A 20312-nucleotide genomic window follows, 5' to 3' on the forward strand; every position below is an offset into this window, starting at 1 on the left:
ATAATTGGATTGAAAGAGGGGAGAGATAGAAACTCTAATTTCGTGTTTTTGACAAAATGAAAAAAAAAAATTTCCCCCAAATTTTACAATCCCTAATTTTGAAGAATTATTGGACAGTCCATGTCCAAATTAGTTTGGACCATTTATTATGGGCTAAAATGGTTTTAAGTCCATTTGACCACTTCAAATTTGGTTATGATCATAACCGGTCCAATTTAATTTGGACCTGGACAGCCCATGGTCTCTGAGCCCAATTGACATCTCTAACGGTCGATAAGCAAGATTTTCACGGGCGAGGAGAAATCTTGCTTGCCTCAATCTTGAAGTTAACGGCCTCCACATTTAAGCTCATATACACGCATGCTGAGATCAGGTCAGGGTTTGGTCAGAGTATTTGTAGAGACACAGGACACCGGTATCCTTGTATTTGATTTCTGATGGTAGTCGAGGGCTTTTTATGTACCATATAAGGGCTGACTATATTTTTCTTAAATCATTGATAAATTGACAATTACACATATAAGGGAAATAGGTTAAAGTTAATTACAGTTTAGATCCCTATAAGATTACTGTTAGCATAGCATATAAGATTGACCGAAAAAAATTGCGATGTTGGTTCTGTTTTGAGACGATCATATTTCAGAAATTTTGATATATGAGCTTAAATGTGGCATGCTTTGTTTTTGTTTGCTATATACTTTTGAAGGGATTATTTCTTGGTGTGAGTCTACATGCACATATCTTAATTGTTTTCTTTCTCTTATGTGTCTCTCATATGGATTATTTCAGTCACTGTTTGTTTTCATCATGTAATTTGGTTTAGACTCTTTAGAGCAGAGGAATGACACAGTTAGCTTCTTTATTGTGCTGTTGGACATTGGACTTTGTAACTGGTGATTTAGCAAATATTCTTTAATGATTAACACATGTATGTATGTCTTCGGCTACTGGATTTTGTTTCACTGGCCTTATTGTGATCATCTCAGAACCATCCATTGAATTTATAAGAGCCACAGGCTGTCTGATTCAATCAAGACAGACTGAACTTTCATGATTTTATTGAGTGAGGCATTGGTTTGACATCTGCGGTTGACATTGATGTTATTTCTTTTTTTTATTTTCTTAAGAAACTCATCCGGAAGATTGTGCATATATTATGCATTGCTGGCCGCTCTTCAGGTAATAATATGGAATGAAAGGGTCGGATTTTGATAGGACCACCTTGGCATTTCAGCTTCACCTAGTTAATCCCAGTTACCAAATTATTTCAGTTATGGAATCCAAGGAGCGCTTTTTGCATCTCTTGTACCTGGACTCAATATAATAAGGATCACCTTGGAGTGTACCACGATGAAGGAACCATCAAGTCAATGAGTAGACATGGAGATCGCAGGTAGCTGATTCAGACAAAGCACTACCTATCACTTGCTTAGTATTTTTGACATCAATTGGAAACTTAGTAGTAACTTTGATAGACAGTACTAGTAGTAGTCTCTGGTAGTTAGAGAATCTTACTCATTAACAATGAATAAGGTATACTTACTCATTGTTCCCCTTAATGAGCAGCACTTCAGTTAGTTAGAGAATCTTGGTGCCTATTTGAAAGACTAATAAAAGGGAAACTGTTTTGTTAAAATTGCTCCTTCTTGTCAAAGCAATTTCCTAGTGGAAACTACTAAGTTACGCTTTATTTGCCCTTGAATTTTGGTTTCGCTACTGTTCATATCGCTGTTCCTCGCCCTCAATTTGTCCAACTATTCCACAGAGCTCTGGACACGACAAACCTATAAGGAGGAATTCAAATACATCACTTTAAAACTGTTTGTTTTCAGACAAGAAACAGAGCTTTCCCAGGTAAGTAACTTTCCGTTACCTCTCTATTCCTCTGCACTTTTAAGCTCTCCCTCTGCTTCAATATCATCTAGTTTAAGCAGCTACATCGTAAGCAACTCTATTAACACCACAACTCTATGCTAACCCAAATGGATTGTTGTTCACTCGTTCTAGTTACACATTCTTGGATGCATAGAATGTTACTCACAAGTGTCATTTAGATTTACATAGCCTTAGGTCAAAGGTAACGATGATTAAAATTTTCATTAAAAGCCTAGTCTTGTGTCTTGTATTGTACAGTTTTTACAGGAAAGAGACAGTTGATTCAAGAGGGATATAGAAATAGGTTCACATTTGTTGGAAAGCTTATCAACCTCATCACTCACTCCCACCGATTTTGTTCTCTTCTTGGTTTCCCATTCTGTGAATAGTTTAACTTTTGTCTTTGGGGAATAATTGAGTTAATGTGAGAAATTTTAGGGTCATGTCTAAAATAAAAGTACAAAGAGTGTTAGAATAAGCAATCGAAAAGTAAACTTTGAAAACAACCTCTCAGCTCATTATATGGGAATTTATACTTTGATTGATCACTAAAAGGTTAATATAGATTGTGGTCATTATATAGTTAACGTTTCTCGTAATTCATCACTCGTTTTCTATTATCTCTTTGTTCTATGATCGATGATGTAATGTACATGAAATTGACTAGTCTTAATAAAACTTCAAAGCATGGTGTCCTACTGAATATGAAACTGTATATGGAAGGTTGAAGAAGAGGCCAAAAATAATGGAAAATACAAAAGCATAACTTTAAGTTTGCAACAATAAGTTAAACAGTAGATGCTTTTGATCCCCCAAAATGAGAAGTGAGTGATGATGTAGGCCTCTGAGATTCTCTCACATTTTTTCACTGTCGCTTTCTACTTCTTTTTCATTTCTTCGAAATTTTTAATAAATTTTTCTTACTTACTTTTTTGGCATCACAACTCTTGATTTTACATGGGATCCAATTGAAAATGATAACATAATTAAAGATTACATGGCCTTTACTTGCAGAACTATTTGATGACATAATAAACAAACGTCATGATGTAATCATAATCTCATAAGATTCAACCAAGAGCTTAATCAAATATATTACCTCATGCTTGTATTTTTTTTAATGCTTTTGGTTGGTTATTCATATTCCATTTCCAAAACTGTTCACAACACAACAACTTTTTCCATTAATCTATAGTAGTATATAATATTGTTTACTTAGACGAATCTTGCGTCGCCGACGGGAACACCTTGTTACGCTCCGATCTACTACTAGTACTACTACAACTTAACATCCTCATCAACGAACATGACGCTGATGACGTCATTGACATTGACCTCCGATCACCTCTTGATGACCCTCCACCGTCGATCTCCTCCTCATCATCGTACACTTCAATTCTAACCTCTCCTTCTCCAACTCCGTTACGGTCTCTGTCGTCAACCTCTGTTTTGTGATCACAATCTTCCATCTCAGCAAGAGACAGTGAGAATCTCCGATCGTCTTCTCCGGCTTGAGACAGTTGCAATCTAACCTCTGTTTCTTCTTGGACGGATTCAACAGCCGGCTTGAGGTTGTCTTCAACGGAGGAGGAGAGAACAGGGGAACGACAGAGAGGACAAGTGGAATGAGAAGACAGCCACATATCTATACACTCTACGTGAAACCCATGTCCACAATTTCTTAGCTTTCTTCCAAACTCTCCCACTTCCCACAAACCAAGACATATCACACACTCCTCTTCTTCTTCATCTTGATCCTCGTCACCTTCGTAAATGAACAGAGGAATCGAAGATATCACTGACAAATCCAAACCTTTGTCATCGTTTGTTGTAACAGCAGCAGGAGTATTAACTCCTCCAACGTCGAGTGGGAGAGAAGGTATGATTCTTGTTGTAGTCACTGTTCTTCTCCGGTTACTACTACGTCGTCTTCTCCGGCGGCGTCTAGCGGCTGAGGATAATAAATCTTGATGAGAGGGAGACCAGAAAAAGCGAGCGTAGAAATGGAGAAGGAGAACGAAGAGGACGACTAAGAGGAGGAAGACGAGAGCAGCTAAGAGGACATTGGAGTTGTAAGAAGATAAGATCTTGAGGAAGTTTGAGAGACTGCTTTTAACACTCATTGAGACGTCTTCTTCTCCCTCTTCTTCCCTCATAATCATCTTTTGCTTATTCTGAGACTTTTCTTTTCTTTTCTCTCTCGGATCAGCTCATTATGATTTCTTTAATTTGTTTTGAGAGTTAAACTATTTATATCTGTATAAAGTAAAAGTGTATTGCTATAGGGGAAATCAAAATCACGTATAAAAAAAACTAAAGAGACAAAATAAATAAGTAGATTAGTAGTCAATTCTCATTTATTTTATAAACCCATAAAATCAGGATATTTGGTCTACAATAAATTTATAAAATTTAAGAATATTTGAAAGAAAGTAACTAACTCAGTCGTCTCTCGAACCAATTGTCTTCCAGTTTGTCAATATGTACTAGTATTATATCAATGCATAATCTTTGTTTGGAATATTGATGAAATGTGATGTGTATAGAAGTACTAGCAGCAGCTGGGAAAGTTGTGGGCCTTTCGTCTTTTAGTGTGTGTTGTGGTTGCAACCAAAATAATAGAGAGTTGGAGGAGGTTGTGAGTTTAAAAGAAAGGGTGGGGTTTGTTTTTGTATCTCTCCATTAACTATATCCACATTCCTTATCACTAAACAAACAAAATAGTCTCAATACATCAGGTAATCTTTACGTTCAGATAACATATCTCCTATATTGTCATCTAGTATAGAAAAGATATGTCATATAACGCATTTGAACGATTATTTGTTTTCTTTAAAGATTTGTTAAATGTTCTTTTCTCGTCGCTTACATTCTTTTTTCAGAACACATCCCCTATAAATCGTGGAAGAATCGGAGAATTTTGTTTGTAGTCGCAAGAATAATTAAATTATACGTAAGATGAAGAAGTAAATAAATAAAGACTAAAGAATAATAGAAGAGAAGTAGGTAATGGAGGTCACATGAAAGTTAGCTTAGAAAAGAAGGCAAGTAGGGAGAGAAATGGGTAGATTTAACGTGAACATAAAGCAAAAGTAGAAGACGAGGAACGCTATGCAATTTTTTCATCAAAACCTCTTTACACGTTTCTCTATTAATCACAATCTTATTCTAATACTACTATAGTTCTTCGTTTAAATAAAAAAAGAACATATCGTATTATAGTATCATATCTTTATATACCTGCGAACTATAGATATATTCGATGTTCACAGGACCTAACCACGAGGAGCCGAGGATGGTCTTTGATGAAACTTGCAAAATCTTTAAAATTAAGTGACTCCTCAAGGCCACGGAGTTTACCCCCAAAAAAAGAACAAATCCCCATATGAATTTTTAGTGACAACTTTTTGTTCACTTCTCAAATAAGCATAGAGTAATAGAATTAGGTTTCTTAACTTTCGATTAGCTAAGGGTCAGACATGTTTCCATATATGTATATATAATATCAGAGTTTTCATTATTTTTGTTATTTTTTTTTGCATTATTTCACATATAAATGGAGGTATAGCACTTGAGTGGTATAATAATTGTTGTCAATAGGTGTGAGAGAAAATGGCAGTCATGGAAATAATAAGGAAGATATAAATGTTAGATAGGTGAGTGAGAGGTGTATGTGAGGGGATTTAGAGTCTATGAATTTTATTGACCAAAAGTGACTCTTTCTTCCCATAAAATAAGGATTGCAGTTGCAGTTGCCAACAGCACCTACTCCTTATTTTGGGCCTTTTTCCAACTTCCAAGCATTTAGCCTTCTTTATTTCTTTTTGACCTATCTTTGTTTGGTCATGTTGTAATTGTAGGCTTTATGCATTCAGTTCCTCCATTTGGTTTGGTTCGAGTATTTTGAATTTTTCTAATTTTGGAGAAATTGGTATAGTAAACAAAATTAAGTGTAGTTACGATTATATCTTAATAGTATTTTTTTTTTGCATATATCTAATTAAAATGTGATTTATTGATTTTATCTTTTTAAACTATTATCAAAACTTGGTTCAGCTTTGATTTAATGAATTCTGATTCGGCCTGGTTTGGGTTTTCGCCATTAATAGTAGCAAGTATAACAGTTGACTACAATGTAGTAGTAAGAAATAGTTACCTCTTACATCAAACCATTAATAAAGTATGAAGTATCATACATCCAGTTACTAGAGGTAATGTGAAGATGAAATTGAAAGAAAAAAACAAAAGTGTACTTAGAAATGGGACATAAAAGGTGCAATTAGATATATGCAAGCTAGCAGGAACAGCTCATAGTCAGAAGGAAATAAATGGAGATAGATAAGTGCTTAAAACATGGTTTTATTGTGGTGGAGCCTTTCGTATTTTTTGGGTTTAAAGCTTTATGGTCCAATCTACTGGCTCCTAAACTAACCAACTAGTTTTCACTTGTCAGAACCACCACATTCCTATCCCCTTTTTTTTGCAGCAACACCAACATGTATGTCATTCACGAAAGTCGAATCTAATGGTCAATCTATATCGGATGATTTATGAAATAATCCGATGAGAAATACTATTATCTGAAGTAAAGAGACCACAGAATAGTCAAACACTTACAACAACGTAAAAAGACAAGAAAATAGGTTCCCATTCTCTAACACAGGGCAAAGACTCAAAAAAACTTTGAGAGATGACAATGGAGAATGACTCCTTTTGAAGCTACCATCATGCTCTCAGTGCCAAGTATATATATATATTATATAAAACAGACGCAAAGCACTTGTGATCCCAACAACAACCACTTTTTTAACTCAAGTGCTCACCTCCGTTTTCTTCTCTTCTTCCTTCTTTGTATCTTTCTCTTCCTTTGCAGGGCGTTTTTCTTCTGCTTCCTTGGCTTTCTGCTCGCTTTTCTTTTCTTCAACCGTGAGATTCTCTATTAAACCAGCAGCTTCATCGCCCTCTGTGCTCTCTTTTCCTACTTGCTGCTGGCTTTCAGATATCTCAGTGAACTTCTCCATAAACGTTTTGCAATCTGTTGATTCAACACTATTAGTTAGCCACAGGAGAATCTAAAACCAAAGAGTTGACGCAGACTACGACAAGTGGTAGAAATGCAAAATGCCTACTCTTGCAAATGCCAACTCTCACAGCAAAGCAAAGTAACATCATCTTACATCTAATGTAAACATAAATACGAATATGCTAGTTGTTTAATATCAAACAGATCACATAACCATTTTGTTTTATGTCTAGTGATAATATCAACAACCTCAAGAAACCAACTGAGTCTTAGACAATGGCAGTTAAATCATAAGGGCCGATCAAGAGTTACACTTTCACAAGTCATCTACACAACTATGTACCCATAGAATTACAGTACGAAGCAACATTCTAAGACTCTTAAGTCTCGACACTACAAAAGCAGAACGGTTCTTGTTTTGAGCTGTCTATAAGTACTTGATGAAAGAAAAAAGACTTATAACTAAAGTCTTATAAAGGGTAATTTTCAAAACTCCACACTGATTCAACTAGCACAAATTACGACTTGACAAAACAGATGTAACCACATCACTCCTAGTTGAAAACAAGTAAGTATGCAGCGGGATTCAACAAGCAAACTTACTCTCAATGGAAGCAAACCTAATGCAGAAAAGCTCATCCTTCAACTCGCCATCAGAAAAATCAGTAGCGTGCCATAAACAAGACTTTTCATTACCACTATGTTCCTGAACAGTCATCCCAGACGAAACTGCACAAGATACACAATCCCACACAACTTTAGATAATACAAAACAAGAGAGAAACGCAGAAATGAGAAGAAAAAGGTTACTAGCGAAAACATACTGAGGTGATTGGCACAGATCTTTAGGGTTTTAGACTGTCTCATAACAAGTCGAACTTTGCCAGTCTGCTTATGCTTTAACAGCTTAACAGTTCCAGCTCCTCTCTCCTTCCATTGGTTCCCTTCTTTATCGAATCGATACATCTTCGATTTCCTATAAATCAATTACCACACCACCACAACAACAAGACATCTCAATCAAACTCCACGACACTAAAACCTAACCAGAGCAAAGATATCGGAAACGAATAGAGTAAGAGAATGAGTAAAAACATACAGATCGAGGACAGCGTCTTCATCTTCTTCGCCGGTGGTGACAGCAACCTCTTCAAGCCTAACGATCGGAGCGACTTGAGCTCCGGTGTCTTCATCTTCGTGGACTTCGGTTTCCTCTTCGCGATTCTCACGCTCTGGCTCAGTGCTCGCCATCTTTGGAACTGTGAAAAAGTGAGTTGTTGGTCTGCTTTTGCAACTTTTGGTTGTTCAATTGGGGGAGAGAAGAAGTTTCGAGAACCAGAAGAAGAAAAAAATCGGGAACGAGGGTTTTTTAAAACTTTATAACCCAAAAGTTAGGCTTCAGATTTATTTATTGGGCTAATATGCCTTTAACATTGGCCATTTAAGCCCATTAAGTCCCAAATTCGACAATACTTGATTTGATTTTGATGTAGATCATAATCATATAGCTAAAAGTGAAGTCATTTTAGACGACGCCACTGAAAGGAAGAGAAGAAGACAATATGGCTAAGGAATGCCACAGCACAAAATGCATAAAGTGATGTATCTTATTTCCTGGACTAGCTAATCCACAAAGACTTAAAAAGCTACTGTACAATATTGAAGTATTATATATTCTCTAAGATAACTATAAGAGTGTGTGCATATTTTATCTTTTTATATAGATGCTCATGAATGATTTCCATCCTTGATGCATCTGATTTTTTTGTTTGTTTTTTGACTGCCTTCTGTCACTGTTTTTTACGCTTTATATCTTGAAAATGATCGCTTATGTAGTTATGTTGTATTGTGTGGATGATGACATTTGATAACCATGATAGAACTGTGAGTTGTATACAAAATATACCATCCGGATATGTACATACGAAAATCAATAGTATTATATATATGAACATTTGGATACAACACAAGTACAATAACATAATACACAAGTACATAGGACTGCCACAATGTAAAGAAGTAGTGTGTACCAATTTGAAAGTACAGAGCACATAAGTAGTTACTCATTTATCTCAACATTGTGTACCACAAACGGTAATAGAATTTGGAAACGTCTCATATAACTTTTGGAAATGCAATGATATAAGGAGTTGAATTCTTTTATAATTTCTTGTATCCAATTTTGCCTTCTCTTTAAATTACCTTTGCTATGATCTTTACATGTGGTACGTAGACACGTTTTCCATTGTCGATAATGATCGGTTTCTTGTTTTAAGGCTATCTTTCATTCAAAGTCCGATATCATAATCAGCCGAGTATTTTTAATCAAATCACAAAAAAATTCTGTGACAAAAATAGATGCCAGATATAAAGATAAACGAAGCTACGTGTTTGTGCTGTTAGAACTACCAATTGTAACAGTTGAACTAGGCATATTCGTGTTTGTGTTACTTATGTAACAGTATGGTCAACAAGCAAAATAGCAAAGGCAAAATGATACTAACTGGTATTGGGTGGTATGTCAGATTAGATTATGAAACATCAACGGGATTAAATCCTCAGACAGGGATAACTGTATTTTTCATATTTGATCTCATCATCCACAACCCAATTACCAAACTTCCTTGATAGAAGTCTCAAATCAAACGACACCATGATATTTTAAAAACCAGACAGAAGCCTTAGAACGTCCTTCAGTCAACACCATTCTAACATGAACATCATATTCGTGTCTTGTGGAATGTGTTGTTATGTCAGATTACAAATCAATCATCAATGGGATTAAAATCCTCAGACAGGGATAACTGTTTTTTTGATATTTGTGCTCATCATCCACAACTCAAAGCTATATTTTAGCTCCTAGAAAATTCCTCAAATCAAGATTAGTAAAAAATCAAACAGAAGAAGCCTCAGACCGTCCTAGTCAAGAAGATAATATTTCAACACTGAAATTTTCAGTAACCATTATATCTAATCTTCATCAGCCTCTCTCTTATCAGATTCAAAACAAAAACCACCAAGTACAAAGAAAATAAAATTATAATAAGATCTCAAAAAGAAAGAAGAACTCAGTCCCTTAGATGTTCATAATGAAATGCGATCATTACCGCAATCATTACAGGTCTGTAAAATAACTCATCACTGTTCTTCCAAAACAATCTATAACAAACAAAAAAAAACTAAATCCGGATACTAAAGTATATGATATAGCTGCTCAAGTGTGTTTTCTCCCCACATCAACATCAACGAGATTTGTATAAATACAAAATCACTGAGATATATTAGGGAGAATATATATATAAATAACGAAAGCAACACGATTAATTTTGCTTCAAGGGAACGAATCATATGGGAACGAACAAATCCACATAGACTATCTGATGAAGCCAATTCAGAAAAACCGTGAGAAAAAAACACTAGAGAACCAAACCAAGAAACCCAGTAACAAATAAAGAGAATCTCAAAACTTACGAAAACTACAGAATCAAAACAGAAGCTCCTATGTGAACTGACTTTTTTTATTGATGGCTGCTAAGACCCTAGAAATCGACTTGTTGATTTAACTATCAAATTGAACTTCCTCTATTTATACAAGAAAGGTTCTGGAAGAGAAAAACAAAACCCTAAAAGGCTTTTCTGTAAGCCCAAATAATTATTTTTTAAAAGGCCCAATAAGGTTATGCTTTGTTCGGTCGTTGCCTTTATTTAGCTGAAGTATGTTGTTGTCACTCTGCTTTGTTGCATGAAATTAAGATTATAGATCATTAGAAAGATAATTTCCTCAAGAGTTTATACAATTGAAAGCTTCCGTAATCTTAAAGATTCTTTTCGAATGTGTTAAAAATATTACTAACTGAATAATTTGATGAAAGGAGACTAAAAAATTAAAACAAGCTAAACGAAGAGAATCGTATATAATAACTGGTTCCATGTATCAGGTAGACCAGGCAAACACCAATGGCTACAATCTGACTGGTCTGGTCTAGACCTCTGCGAACCGCTGATGAGACCACTGTAGACTGAAGGATGACCATCTTTTCTAAGGGAAGAGAGGAGCGTTATGTCGAGAAGAAAAGCCGGATTGTGCATTCCGTGAAGCACTTCAATGATCACTGATCTTAGCTGATCTGTGTATGAACTCACTGGGTAAGCTGATCCTGTGATTGGTTCGGTTTCTCCGTAGCAGTTCTTGGATCCCGTTGACGATGGTGCCGCCCAGTCACTCGGGCTGATCATTCACAAAACACACATATATACAAGTGGGTTCAAAAACATCAGAAGTGATTCCAAATTTAACAACTTTGAGAAACTGAGAGAGAGAGAGATAGAGTGAGTTATACTTGTCGTGTGTTGGAGAAATGGAGAGGAAGAAGACTTGGGTTTTGGATCTATCAATGTGGGTTTCAACCCAATACGCCCAAGTACGAAGTGCTTTCTCCATTGCGACGAAACGGTCCATGTCTTGGTAATAAGTATTGCCTGATTGAATTAAGTCCCATCTATTGTTCACAAAGAGAGAGATCAATAGTATAAGCAAATAAAACACTTTTTGACATTACAACAAAATCAAATAACTGGAAGTGTTTTTAACTTTACCCTTGCATGTTTCCAGTGTGGCTCCACCAGTGACCAGTGTTGAAGATGAGGAGATCAGCGTCGTGCCACGCGTTAGCATTGCCAGAGATCTCATCTAGTTTCAAAACTCGCTTGCCTTGAACAGAGTCTATATCCACCAAGAACGGAGCTTTGTAAAACGACATGGTTATCCCATAATCCTAAACATACAAAAAGAACAGTTTTTTATAGAATTTAAGACACAAAACGTAGTAAGAGACATTGAAGAACAAGAAGAAAGCACTTACCAAGAATCTGAAGGTGGAGAGAGGAAGGCCTCTTCTCATTTCGATCTGAGTGGAAGGTGCAGATGACATAATGAGACAGATCAAAGACTCCCATTGATTCTTCCCCAATGAATCACCCGCAAACATTATGGTTTTGCCCTTCATTTTTAATAGAAACTCAGCACCATTGAACCTATTCCATTTGTGCAAACCAGAAATTACACACTATAACCCAACAGAGACGAAACTAAAGTAGAATCCTTTCAAATGGGTTCGCAAAAAGAATACATTTTGACTACTAAACTAAGTCCAAAAATTCAGATTTCAAGATTAACCATTATAACAGAAAGAAGGAAGAAGAAGAGGAGTGAGTCAAATAGACATACGTGGGTAAATTGCAATTCTGAGGTTGCCAACGATACTTGAGGTAGTCAGAGTCAGGACGACCGTACATCTGGCAATCGAACTCAGGCTCAACGACGTTGGGACAATCCGACGGTTTATAAAGAGGATAAGAGCTGTCACGAACCCAAGTGCCGAGGAAGAGAGTGCAAGTGCTCTTGTTCCCTTGAAAACCAGCTGATGGTCTGCTTGAGCTGTACTGATTACCACTACTACTACTACTAATACCAGAGCTTCCTCCATGGCGTTTCTTTAAGCTTAGTATAATGGCTGAAGAAGATTGTTCTGGTTGTTGAAGGAAGAGAAGAACAAGAAAGAAAATGGCGGAGACTGAGATGCCAAGAAGATGAAGAGAAGAAGAAGAACCCATCTTTTTGCTTTTTCCTCGGAACACAAAAACAAAAAAAAAGGAAGCTGTAAAATAATTGAGAGATGGGGAAATAAAAATATCTTTAAAGAAAGAAAAGTTTCTTGCTTTGAGATTTTGATTTTATTATTTTTGGGGGTATCAGTGGTGTTCAAATGGGTATGGGGTCGTTCACGTGGGTCCTCTTACTTCTGTAAATACTTTACAATTTTTGAAATTTGTATTTATTCGTTGATGAAATCTAAAAATTTAAATAAATTAAAATACAACCTTTGGAGAGAAGAGAAATCTTTAAAACATTGATATAAAACTTGTTTCTTTGGTGAAGGGTTTTATTGGATTTAGTTTTCTTCTGCATGTTCACATGATCGATTCGATTTAGTTAGATGTCTCAAGGCACCTATAATTGATAGCAATAAATTTGAATAATTTATGATCACAATTCACAAAGGGGCATATAATACTTTGCTTAGTAATACATGTTTCCTCTTTGCTTAGATTATATTATCAAAGTGTCAGAAGAGAGGTAAGCATTTGTTCCTTCAATTTTTTTTTTTTCTTTTCTTCTAATTAACATATTTCGACACCTTTGTGGGGGTTGTATTCCCAGTTTAAGATTATTATACACAAACAATAATAGTAAAATCTCAACATTTTCATGCCCGAAGATTCTGAAACAGAATTCGTGGAGACAAAATTGTCTGAGGATGCTCATGCTCTCTCCTTGGAGTGTTCATACTTCATGTTAATCTCATGCGTTTAAACCTCCTTCGTATGTAACACTTTAAAATACGGTTCCTTTTCAGTAACCCTTCTTCATCTGTTTTTGTTTCCCTGAAAACAACAAAAAAGAAATTGTATGAAGTTAATACGATTCATGGATTGTCTAGCCACACAATAAGATGCCTAATACGTTATCTTTTGGACTTCACTAGTTTCCCAGCAAAGTCTAGATCTCTCGAAACTTGTTACTCAATTCGTGTCTGTCATCCTCCTAAACTTATAGATTTGCTCTAAAACAGTTTTATCACACATGTAAAGCATCAAAACACAAGCACAATTCAATTTCAATCAACATGTTAAGGATCCTTGCTCTCATGGACACTCTCTCCTATTGTACCCTCTATACTTCTATTCCAATTCTCTAGTCACATTGAAAAGCCTAACTCATCATCTTTTGACTCAGCTACTTGCCAAGAATAGTCGACATCTCTTGAAACTTGTTTTCAAATCTTATAATTTAAGGACTTACAGTTATATCCCAGGCGATGTAAACTATCAAGGGCACAACAATACCACCATGTTAAGGATCCTTACTTTTAGGACTCTCCTATTTATAGCCTGATTTCTATTCCAAGTATTTTTCGTATCGGTTAATTCTCAGGACTCATGCAAGGACATTTGCATCATGTTATATTATTGATTTTCTCTTTGCGGGTGTTTTTGGATTAGTAAATCAGAGGAGTGAGAGTTGGAACATCATACTCTGGTGGATTTTTGGTGGAGCTAGATTCCTCGAGGTAATGTTCTGCCTGATGTATTACTGATCTATCATCAGAAGCAGAATTGTCTTCAATCCTAAGGATGTCACAGTGTGGTTCACCTAGAGAAATTGCATGATAATGCAGAACTGAAGTTTAAAACCTTATTCAAGATGATTGAGTTTGAAAAGCTTTTAGTTTGTAATGATAACGTAGCAAACAAAGGGACTAACCTCATCAGCAAAACAAAAAAAAAAAAAAAAAAAACATGGGGACTAACTTGTACTTGAAAATGGATCTGCTACGCTGGTCAAGACCTTCAGGCACAATATTGTTCGTCCGAATTCCAAGAAGGTGAATTTCATAAAGTCTTTCCTTTCGGAGATTGTAATCTTTGTAAATCCAAATGAGTTGATCCATGTGTTCAGCACGGATGGAACAGCAGGCAGGACCAGCCTTTCAACTCCCAAGCCAATGAGCACCTGGAGAACACAACATTTTCAAGAGAACAGTTAAGAGGTCCTCAGGATAAGCAAACAAAGCTTCTTGAGCCAAAGGGAAGTAAAGTTTTCAACAGTAAACACCTTTTCGAGTTCATTAATCAAAACCCGACACATGCCATGCCGGCGATGCTGGAATCTAGTACCAATAAAGGGCATTTCTGCAACCTTTTTTCCCAAAAATTCTGAAAAGGGAACGAACAGAGCATGTCAGACTAATATATCAATAGAGGTTTTTATAGAGGCCAAATTTTTTTTTTTCTGTAATTTAAAGAGACATTTAGGCTTTATAAAGCTTACCTGACAGTAGCCATAGCAACAAGCTCGTCATTCCTTTCTAGAAGTACCGTGTAAAATCCACTGAAGTTCAAACGTTTGAATTTTGACCTGCAGTTTTTTTAGAGTTAGGGAGTCTGATGCGAAAGAATGTATTAGAAGGCTGTTACATGTAATACTTAATGGTACTCCTTGTTTGTCTCTTACCATCTGCTAAAAATAACACCTTCAGCAAGATCTCCTCCACCATGAGGTCTTTTCACAGGCTTAAAAAGTTCATGCATCACATCAAGGGCAACACTGAGTTTGCAGTGATTTTCTGCCATATCCTCAATTTTAGAAGCTTCAATCCCACATGTATTTGGTTCCAAGGACTGCAATCTCCAAGTTAAATTCTTCACGCCCACCTCTCTCGATTTTCCAATAAGCTCATGGAGACTTTCAAATATCTATAAAGACAATATTTTTACGTATGAGCAATGTTGAGTATGGCATGCAGTGTATCATCTTAATTGCAGCTTTTATTTCTTTTGGCTGCTTTGTTAGTCTTCTGATGGATGTTAATAAACACAATGGAAGGCGGGATTTGGATTTATGTACCTTTTCACAGTCTTTACTGCAAAACCACTTTTCTCCCAAGATAGTATTCAATGAATCACCGGCACCATCATAACGCATGCAGCTAGGGTGATCTGTATGAACCACATAAAAAACAGAACTCAATATCATTTAATATATCTTGTTGACCTTCGTATTAGCATAGGGAAGAAGTCCTTACATTTAAGTTCGCATTGCTTGCAACTGATAAACTTTTCCTCGGCATATTTGCTAGTAACCTTCACAATGGTTTTTCCACAGGCACCACAACAACATGATGCACAGAACCAGTCACCATCTGGAACATCCTACAAATTCCAACAAGAACGTGTTAAAAGACCACGAGAAAGAGTAGTAAATTTTAATTACAGTCTTAGTAAAATTAGTGAAAAAAATAAAACCTCCAGCCCAAGACAATTTGCATGGAAGGCGGATGGACATCCATCAAAGAGAATCAGTTTGCCACCATAGTGACAAACGGAGCAAACTACATCGTTCTCCCCTTGATGCAATTTTATCTTCAGAATATAAGGTGGTTGAGCTTTCTTTCTTGTTTTATAGGCTTCTATTTGGCATTCCAAAAGAGATCTTCCATCATCCAGGAAGATATTGGCTGCTGCTCTGCAGGATGCCCCATCAGCATGAACTTCAAATCCACTTATGGTGAAAATTCTACGGCAACAACTGCATTTTATACCCTCACGGGTTAGTTTCCCCTCTTTTCTCAGAGTGTCATCCTTTTGGCTACGGTATCGTATAGTTTCCCTAGGTAGAATCACATTGTTGTCGATGAGCCAGGAAAGAATACTACGTGGGCTGTGATTTCTTGAGATGGGGGTTATTACCCGCTGCACTCTTTTGCTTGATCGTAACATACGAGTTTTACCACGACCAATTACTCGATTCTTGATATCCATCAACATTCTTGGAGTGTGCCCCCTTCTCATGCTCATATCGACATTCTGCAAACCTACATTTACTTCTACCTTCTTGGAGTTATATCTAAGGTTACGGTTCTGTTTACGCTTACTTTTCAACTTCCGTATGCCTTGAGCTTTTGTTTTTGGCTCGAGCCTAACATGGAGTGACTTATTCTGACCAGGAAAGGCATTTCTGGGACTAAAATTGCAGCTTTCTCTCGGGAAGGCCACCTGGATTCCTTGCATTTCACACTCAAGCAAGGTTTTAGCAGACGGCTTCTTTCCTTCAACAAGAGCGACACTTCTATTATAGGCAGGCAATGCCAAAACAATAGACCTTATTTCCTGGGTGTTGTACGTCAAGTTATCACAAGACAGAGAAGGAGGCTTAGCCATCCTCGGAGTAGTCAGGGATTGATCACGTTGTTTCATTCTAAAACACACTTGACGAAGAGAATGCTCTGTTAGTCTTCCATCTGGTGAGAGGTAGCGAAACCTTTGCCTTCCAGCTTCGTCTACCATATGTTCTATGGTCCATCCCATATACTTAAGATGCTTTCTGACATGTTGGGCTACTTCCTATGACACTGACCTGATATAGCTTGACACAGCTTGTGGGCCTGATTTAGCAACACAATTAAAAGGATACCAAATTCCAAGTTTCTTGTGCAGTACCAACTTTTTATGAGCGGTAGTAGATTCCTTGCTGGAAAATTTTGTTGCCCTATTGATGTAACTTGCCCAGAAACAGAAGTCAAGACAGACAAGGACTGGCATCTTTGGCTTACCGTTTTGTAATCTTTATCAATGCAGGAAAATTGTTCTTCTTGTGGAGCATTCACTAGCACACCGCTGAGACAGATCTCATTAATAACAGCCTGAGAAGCTTCTTTCAAGAGCTTCAACAGAGGGAATCTTTCAGCGTCATAATCATAAAGAAACTGGTTAATGGTGATTCTAAGATTATCATTAATCACCTCTAGCATCAAATCCTCCCATAAATGCCTAGTAGAGCAAGTCCATTCCTGGATCTTTGCAAACCCAATTCTGTCCCGTATGTCATACCAAAGTTGCTTTATGGAAACTGGGAGATAATTATCTTTCTTGTATCTCTCAATCAAATCAAGAAACAGCCATCTCCCACGACACTCCCACATCTCTGTACCCTCACTCCAATCTTGAGTAACACGTAGAGATTGAAGATCAGCATCCAATTCATCACCCAAATCAGGGAAAAACACTCTCCTCCTCTCAGAACCATTGTCGTGGTCGAAAAGGACACCTTCCCACCAAGATTCACTGAAAAATACATCGACGCAGAGCCCATACGCAAGCTCCGATTTATCAACTTCCAGTTTTGGAGGCACGGGTCTTAAACGTCCACGGAAAGTATCAGAAACGTCAGTACAATAAGATTCCAACCCTTCTACCACATCCGAAACATCAATACTTTCCACAAGATAATCAGTACCATCATCAGATAGAATGTTATCATATCTAATACAACGTCGACGTCGCCTTTTGGCTGCAATCACAGTTCCTAAATACCAAGAACCAAGAAACCCTTCCTCAAGACTTCTTACCTAAACAAGCCAAACAATAATTTCCACAATAAGAAGCCGAAACAACATCAACATACAAGATCAAACAATTACAGATGGGATAATAAAACTTTACCAAAAACAGATTTGATAAATAAAAAATCGTCAAAAGCACGTTTGCATCAAACATTGAAACTAGATAAACTTCTAAAAGCTCAATAAAAAGCGAGAATGCAGATTTCACAAAAGTGGAATCCACCAATTAGGCTCCTAGATCAACAAAATCCAAAACGTGAAAGTATACTGCAATAACTTTCCAATTCATCAAAGGTAACTACACCAAAACTGATATAAGGTTGTGCATTAAGAACGGAAACCACATTAAAAAATCCTTTTTTAAGTTAACTTCTCAGAAAGCTACGGAGAACCAAAATTATAGAAACAAACAATGTAGCTTTGACAAAAATCGAATCCACCAAATAGGCTCTCCACAATCAAACCAAAAACCTTGAAATAAGAGCACAAATTTCTCAATATCTGAAAACAAAAGGGTGATTATAAAAAAATCACCGAAATTGGAAAACTCAAAAACCCTATAAACCCTACAAATCAAAAGAGGAAACGAAATAGTCAAAGGGGTGGGGGAAACAAAAAAAAGGCAGTGCCTTTACAACATACCTCTATTTTTTCACCGACGAGAAGCTTTTTCCGGTGGAGATTTCGTCCACCGGTACATTTCCAGCCGACAATCGGCTCTTCTTCCTCCGGCGCTGGCATTGAAAGGGTTTCAAATGAGAGAAATTTAGGGGAAACCCAAAAAAAAACGAAAACGTAGTCTTCAGAGAGGGTTGAAGAGAATATTTGATGGGTAAAAGATGAGATTTTGCTAATACTTTGTGTGAGAGTAGCAGCTTTCTCCCCAAGTAACGCTGTCCTCTCTGTACCTATTACTATTAATTAATCTAATCTCCAATTAAAAAAAACATTGGGATTAATTATTAATAACCATCTAATTAAATATATTAAGGACATTGATTTTGTTTTAAAAGAAAAAAAATTTGATAAACGAAGGAATGGAAATTTCAATGTTGGTAAATTACATTAGTGATGCATTATTTCCTAATTATATTATTTTTTCTATGGGTAAAATAACAAAAAAAAACTGTCTCCTTATTAAGAAAACCCAAAATTACCATTTCTTATCTCAGCTCCTTTTAGTCAATTCAATTTGGTTTATCACTCTTCCCACACACAAGTTATTCTAAAAGATAACCCTTTGAATATAGTATATCATTTGAGTTGACATGTTTGTCCAGTATAAGAAAATATTTTAAAAATGATATTTAAACTGAACAAAGATATTCAATTATAATTATATTGGTTATTTAACAAATACTTGGTATATTTACTTATTTTATGGTAAGATAGCTATTTTAATAGTTTCTAATTTGGTTTCTTGCAATTTTTGGTTTTTCGACTCGGTTCAGTTTTAATTACCTAATTAGAAATAGAAATATTTAACGATTTAGTTCATTTAGTTTTTATATGTAAAATATATATATATATATATATATATATATATATCAAATATAAATACAACAACAACTTACTCAGAACGTTGTTAATTATATTTGTATGAACTGATTACATTGATTGTTAGGAAGTCGATTTAAAAGTATAGATCTGATTTTTAAAGTCTAATTATGCATATTGATGTAGTTGGAGCCAAACTTACTAGATATCTCTAACGTGGTGAACGTATAATATTTGTCGTAGTCTAATGTGGTAAGGGTAAAGATGATTATGCTTCGGTTTGGTCAGTCTCCTAGCATTTTTGCAGATTGGTCAACAACACTCATCACATGGTTACCGTACGTCTAAAACGCCAAGAGTTGCCACTAGCTATTACTCTAAAGCGTCTAACTGTCTAAACTAACGTAATGGTTTTCCTCAAGGAATGAGAGGATTCATAACGGGGTTTCAAACACTACAACGTCTCTATTTCATCTGATTGATAGAAGCATCCGCGATATCCTTCTAGTTTATAGATATCACAAAGGCTGTGGAAGACCTAAGTTTGGGTTTGGCCATATTTTTTGTTATTATTGTGTTGGTAAGGAAACGCCATCGTTTCAAATAGAAAAGACGTACTAATGGGCCAAACTTAGGTCTAAGAATATGGGCCTTCAGACATGTCGTTATCCTCGTATAGGTGTCGTTTTATGTGCTCTTTCTGGTCCAGAAGAAGTGCTTGGCCGCTAGTAGTAGTCGGGGAGACAGAGAGAGAGAGAGAATGCAGTGGATCGAGGACCGTAAAAGTCAAGATGGTCTGTCCAATAAGGTACTGCCATTTGGGGGGTTTTGTTTTGTCGTCAGCGACGTCGGCTAATAAAATAGCAATGGTTAGTCGCTTTCAGTGGGTGCCCACATGCTTTCTTATTCCATTTCGTCAGAATTCATGGATTCTCTCATGGGTCCATTTCTTCATA

The 20312-nt window shown here is 36.4% G+C and overlaps 2 protein-coding genes, 3 non-coding genes and 2 pseudogenes across 7 annotated transcripts; all 7 read right to left on the reverse strand.

Moving 5' to 3' along the window:
* Positions 1–2749: 2749 nt before the first annotated feature.
* On the reverse strand, positions 2750–4322 carry LOC104735784 (RING-H2 finger protein ATL63 pseudogene; annotated as a pseudogene). Its single transcript, XR_015583812.1, has one exon. The product of XR_015583812.1 is annotated as an RING-H2 finger protein ATL63 pseudogene (transcript).
* Positions 4323–6422: 2100 nt separating this feature from the next.
* On the reverse strand, positions 6423–8435 carry LOC104735793 (ran-binding protein 1 homolog c). Its single transcript, XM_010455652.3, has 4 exons — positions 7998–8435; positions 7723–7874; positions 7502–7627; positions 6423–6910 (listed from the first exon to the last, which is right to left on the reverse strand). Exons 1-4 carry the CDS (start codon positions 8147–8149, stop codon positions 6687–6689), a joined length of 654 nt encoding a protein of 217 aa, XP_010453954.1. The 5' UTR covers positions 8150–8435; the 3' UTR covers positions 6423–6686.
* Positions 8436–9412: 977 nt separating this feature from the next.
* Positions 9413–9506, reverse strand: LOC147949254 (small nucleolar RNA R38). Its single transcript, XR_015586381.1, has one exon. It is a non-coding gene; the product is annotated as a small nucleolar RNA R38 (small nucleolar RNA).
* Positions 9507–9644: 138 nt separating this feature from the next.
* Positions 9645–9738, reverse strand: LOC147949255 (small nucleolar RNA R38). Its single transcript, XR_015586375.1, has one exon. It is a non-coding gene; the product is annotated as a small nucleolar RNA R38 (small nucleolar RNA).
* Positions 9739–9960: 222 nt separating this feature from the next.
* On the reverse strand, positions 9961–10047 carry LOC147949256 (small nucleolar RNA SNORD25). Its single transcript, XR_015585777.1, has one exon. It is a non-coding gene; the product is annotated as a small nucleolar RNA SNORD25 (small nucleolar RNA).
* A 585-nt stretch (positions 10048–10632) lies between these two features.
* Positions 10633–12661, reverse strand: LOC104735804 (protein PMR5). Its single transcript, XM_010455661.3, has 5 exons — positions 12126–12661; positions 11761–11932; positions 11495–11673; positions 11239–11397; positions 10633–11126 (listed from the first exon to the last, which is right to left on the reverse strand). The coding sequence occupies exons 1-5, from the start codon at positions 12509–12511 to the stop codon at positions 10793–10795; spliced, it is 1230 nt and encodes a 409-aa protein (XP_010453963.2). The 5' UTR covers positions 12512–12661; the 3' UTR covers positions 10633–10792.
* Positions 12662–13049: 388 nt separating this feature from the next.
* On the reverse strand, positions 13050–18737 carry LOC104735814 (uncharacterized; annotated as a pseudogene). The gene is made up of 10 exons (XR_015583820.1): positions 18502–18737; positions 15764–17865; positions 15544–15670; positions 15366–15457; positions 14973–15214; positions 14790–14876; positions 14574–14673; positions 14270–14471; positions 13994–14111; positions 13050–13342 (listed from the first exon to the last, which is right to left on the reverse strand). The product of XR_015583820.1 is annotated as an uncharacterized LOC104735814 (transcript).
* Between the last annotated feature and the right edge of the window lie 1575 nt (positions 18738–20312).

Source organism: Camelina sativa, chromosome 2 (assembly GCF_030686135.1).
Source record: "Camelina sativa cultivar CO46 ecotype springtype chromosome 2, ASM3068613v1".
NCBI classification, from domain to species: Eukaryota; Viridiplantae; Streptophyta; class Magnoliopsida; order Brassicales; family Brassicaceae; genus Camelina; species Camelina sativa.

Excerpts from the sequence above, each read along its gene's own strand:
- LOC104735793 (XM_010455652.3), bottom strand. The coding sequence starts at position 8,149 with ATGGCGAGCACTGAGCCAGAGCGTGAGAATCGCGAAGAGGAAACCGAA. Across the intron at positions 7,875-7,997 it reads GAAGACGCTGTCCTCGATCT|GAAATCGAAGATGTATCGAT; the intron begins GTATGTTTTTAC and ends ATTGATTTATAG. Across the intron at positions 7,628-7,722 it reads GATCTGTGCCAATCACCTCA|TTTCGTCTGGGATGACTGTT; the intron begins GTATGTTTTCGC and ends TATCTTGTGCAG.
- LOC104735804 (XM_010455661.3), bottom strand. The coding sequence starts at position 12,511 with ATGGGTTCTTCTTCTTCTCTTCATCTTCTTGGCATCTCAGTCTCCGCC. Across the intron at positions 11,674-11,760 it reads TCTCCACCTTCAGATTCTTG|GATTATGGGATAACCATGTC; the intron begins GTAAGTGCTTTC and ends TTGTATGTTTAG. Across the intron at positions 11,127-11,238 it reads ATTTCTCCAACACACGACAA|CCCGAGTGACTGGGCGGCAC; the intron begins GTATAACTCACT and ends GTGAATGATCAG.